Below are 3,897 nucleotides of genomic sequence, written 5' to 3' on the forward strand. Positions count from 1 at the left end.
TGCTGAATGTTGTTCGTCTCGCTTAAAGCTTCTTATATAAATTAAATTTCATTTAAGTACAAAAACAGGTCGACAAGCAGGGGTGCACAGTTAAAACTTAACAATATTAACCAAACAAACTTGAGAATCACGTTTGTCTTAATAATATTATTAAGCCTATAACACCGATTTGAGTGTGAACAATAATTTCTGGTATTCCCTCAGCTGTCATAACCGGGATTAAACATCAGAGGAAATTGTTACCTTAATTAAACTTGTTAGATATTCTTCTCTTATGTTCATGTTATCTCCAAGTTCTTGAACATGTTTTTCCATCTAACTATCATTCTTCTCTGTTATGTGTTTAACACATTATGCTAGTCCTAAATTTTGCTAAAATAACACGTCCTTAATCAAATTGAGCATAAATTCAATATTGTTGTGCATGGCCATTCGTTTAAAGTCTGGAGGAAAAATATATGTCCTGCATATTCAGTAGATATAAATATTAAAAATCAGATTAATATATTTTAATAAATGTAATCATAAAAATGAAAGACAGATATATAGAATGTCAACATATGATAGATATGTCTAATACGTTATTACATATAATGTATGTTGTTTAACAGATTATGATACTTAGGGAATAAAAGTTTACTTTATTGTATATGAAGACTATTGCTAACGTCTACTATTCATTCTACTAACTCCGCTCTGATTTTAGAACTTCGAAAAGCAGTACTGCTATTCCTCTTCTTATCTGTACCGATATTAACGTGCTAGGACTTCTCTTAGCTTTTCCCAAAACACTGTGTTGCCATATTCATCATTCGGATACTCAATGTAAGACTGATCTTGTACAAGTTCTAGAATGTGAAGTGGTAGCTGCCCAGGTCGGATTTGTTCCAGGAAAATCATAAATAAAATATTTTCTTTATCTCTAGAATAAATACTTTCCATTCTTGCCATGTTGTATTCGAACATGCACCAGTACGATTCTAAAAAGTGACATGACATAACAATGATTACTTTACGACTAACATGAATAGATGAAGTAATATTAGCCGCAATATCGTTTCCTGGGATAAAGTCTCTTTTATGGATGCATAGTTTTAGTCCTCCTTCTCTTTCAAGTTGATGTAAAAGATTATTGTGTACAAAATTTGAGTCATATTCTTCGTAGGAAATGAATGCATCGTATTTATATTCGCGAGTATCGGTGTTAATTGGTGTTTTTATTGTGCCTTGATATTTACTTTTGATTATATAGTACAGATAGCGTATTTTCCACCTGTGTCTATATATTAAACCCCAAAGAACTATTGACCCAAAGAAGGCGACGAGTACTACCATTCCTATGATCAGAGCAGTATATGATGAACACTCTTTTTTAAGCATATCATATATATGTTGAGCTTCTTTCAGGTTAAGTGTGGTTCTATCTTTAAGATAGCAGCTTGTTAAATGTAAATTGTCAAGATATGGATGATATATTGAAACCCATTGAACGAAATCGACATTGTCACAAGTGCATCGAAAATTATTCTCGCTTATATCAACTTTAAGATTTTCATTCTTTTTGAATTTCGCTTTAAGCTGATCCCGAAAACTTATAGAAAGAGATGACAGTCTGTTTTTTGAAATATCAAGGTACATCAAGTGATCCATATGACTTAAATCAAATGTGATATTATCTAACATGTTATTACTAATAGTCAACTTGCGTAGCAATCTCTGCTGTTTGAAAAACAACCATGGAAGCAGTTGGATTCTATTTAACGACAAGTCAATTTCTTCAAGTTTTTTAACGTCTCTTAGTATTTCGCCATCCTCATCTTTTGGCAAAACAAAGCCAAGCAAGTTATTTTGAATGTAAAGGTATTTTAGATTTAGAAGTCCTATGAAAAAATTCTTAGATATGTTGGAACAGAAATTATTTGACATATTTACGTATTCAAGGTTATTTAACGACTGCAGAGGTCCAGTCCAAGAGAAAAATATGTTTGAGCTAGCATCAATATGTTTCAGTTTATTGTTTGTAATGAAAACAAGGGGAATTTCATATCGCAGATTACAACCTTTGCAAATAAACGTAGTCAAATTCGGGGGAACCGATACAGGTATAAAAGCTGGATAAGTCTTATTTTCCTCCAACTGTGGATGCAGGTAAAGTTCTGATAATCTTTTATTGCCGTCTTTTGATCTTATACATCTGTTTTCAACAAAGTCACACGTTTCTGGTACTTCGGTTGGATTATGTACTGCAAACAAATTTGATATATTTGCAAACAGTATCGGAACCTTTGTGATATCGTCAATAAAACCACTATAGGAAAATTCATTTTCAGCCGCAAACAAATTTTGCATCGTTTTTGGTAAATGCAAAAGCGCTCCTGGCTCAACTAGTTGGATTCTATTACCATCAATGTGTAAAGTTTCTAGTGTTGTATTTTTAAGGTTCTGAAAATTTGTAATAGTGATTTCTGTATTTAGTTCGAAATTTTGATGCACTCTGTTAATATTCAATGTTTTAATTGATGTAAATGGCAGATCGTAGGTAATATTTTCGATACCCGAAAACTTTAAACATCGATTTAACGACACATCAAGGTTAGTCAAATTGCTTAACTTACGAAAGGTTCCTTTATAAATGTAATTGATAGAACATTTCGACATATTAATTGTTTCAATTTTTGGTAACAGTCGAAAGACTTGTGCTGTTAAAGTTTTCACATTACATGCACCAGACACACCAGATACATCCAAGTTTCTGAGATTCGGCATTCTCCAAAAATTTCTAGTCATGTTGTTTGGTTGTCGGAAGTCTAATTTGGCCGTAACAAGTGAAATTCCCGTTAAGTTCAAATCCAATGAGTCATAAGGGTTCCTTTTAAAGTTAAGTTCCAGCAAACTCTTTAAGACAGTCAAAGCATACTCATGTACAGCTATTATGTTGTTGTTGTTTAGAAGTAGTCTTTTAAGACTCACTAGTCCAGAAAAGGATCTCTGACGTAATTTAGAAATTAGATTGTGGGATAAGTCTAACGATTCAAGTTGATCGTTGTTTTGGAAAACATAGTCAGGAATTTCCGTGATCAAATTTCCACTGAAGTTTATTTCACTTAAATTCTTTGATAAAGGAGGTATTTCTGTTAGATTTTTACTAGAACAATCGATTATTCCTGTCCTTTGCGTACATTTACATGGCGGATCTAATGGACATTTCTTGCCAGAAACAATCGCAATTGTAAAACTAAGAACAAGCCATACTACTGTTAATTGTTTCATCCTGTCCACAGTGTCTGTAAAATAATAGTAAAATTTAAAAAAATAATTACTAGTTGCTGCTGATGATGATAATCTTTAGAAAGCATAAGAAGTATGAATAGAGGCGAGTACGGAAGAGTTTAAATTGTTATATAAATACTGATAAAAGATGATAAAATTGAGAATGGAAACGGCGAATGTGTCAAATCAGAACAACCCGACCAATGAGCAGAAAACATCCCAAGGCCACCAATGGGTCTTCAACACAGCGAGAAAATCCCGCACCCAGAGGCGGGCTTCAGCTGGCCCCTAAACAAAAATGTGTACTTATTCATCGAAAATGGAAGTAAGTATAGACTTATAATTTTGTACGCCAGACAGTTTTTTATTCTACACGAAACTCATCATTGGCACTTAATTAAAACAGTTAGACATACGAAGTCAAAGACCATTGACAACCAAAAGGCCGTTTATGTCTTGGGGAAGAAAACCCTTAGTTTATCATATAATTCATCATTTTAATAATTGTAAATTTATAGAAAATGACCCTACCGTTTATTCTGCATGTCAACACATGAGCATGTCCCACCGGAATATCGTTATTATAAAAACTCATCAAATATACCAAGCTCATAATAAGTACGCTAG

The 3,897-nt window shown here is 32.9% G+C and overlaps 1 protein-coding gene across 1 annotated transcript; it reads right to left on the minus strand.

Annotated features, from left to right (window-relative positions):
* Positions 1 to 500: 500 nt before the first annotated feature.
* Positions 501 to 3,270, minus strand: LOC127733995 (toll-like receptor 4). The gene has a single exon (XM_052243489.1). The coding sequence runs from the start codon at positions 3,268 to 3,270 to the stop codon at positions 754 to 756; it is 2,517 nt and encodes an 838-aa protein (XP_052099449.1). The 3' UTR covers positions 501 to 753.
* Between the last annotated feature and the right edge of the window lie 627 nt (positions 3,271 to 3,897).

This window comes from Mytilus californianus, unplaced genomic scaffold (genome assembly GCF_021869535.1).
Source record: "Mytilus californianus isolate M0D057914Y unplaced genomic scaffold, xbMytCali1.0.p SCAF_3, whole genome shotgun sequence".
Classification (NCBI taxonomy): Eukaryota; Metazoa; Mollusca; class Bivalvia; order Mytilida; family Mytilidae; genus Mytilus; species Mytilus californianus.

What these genes read in the sequence shown, in the direction of transcription:
- LOC127733995 (XM_052243489.1), bottom strand. Translation starts at nt 3,270, where the DNA reads ATGAAACAATTAACAGTAGTATGGCTTGTTCTTAGTTTTACAATTGCG.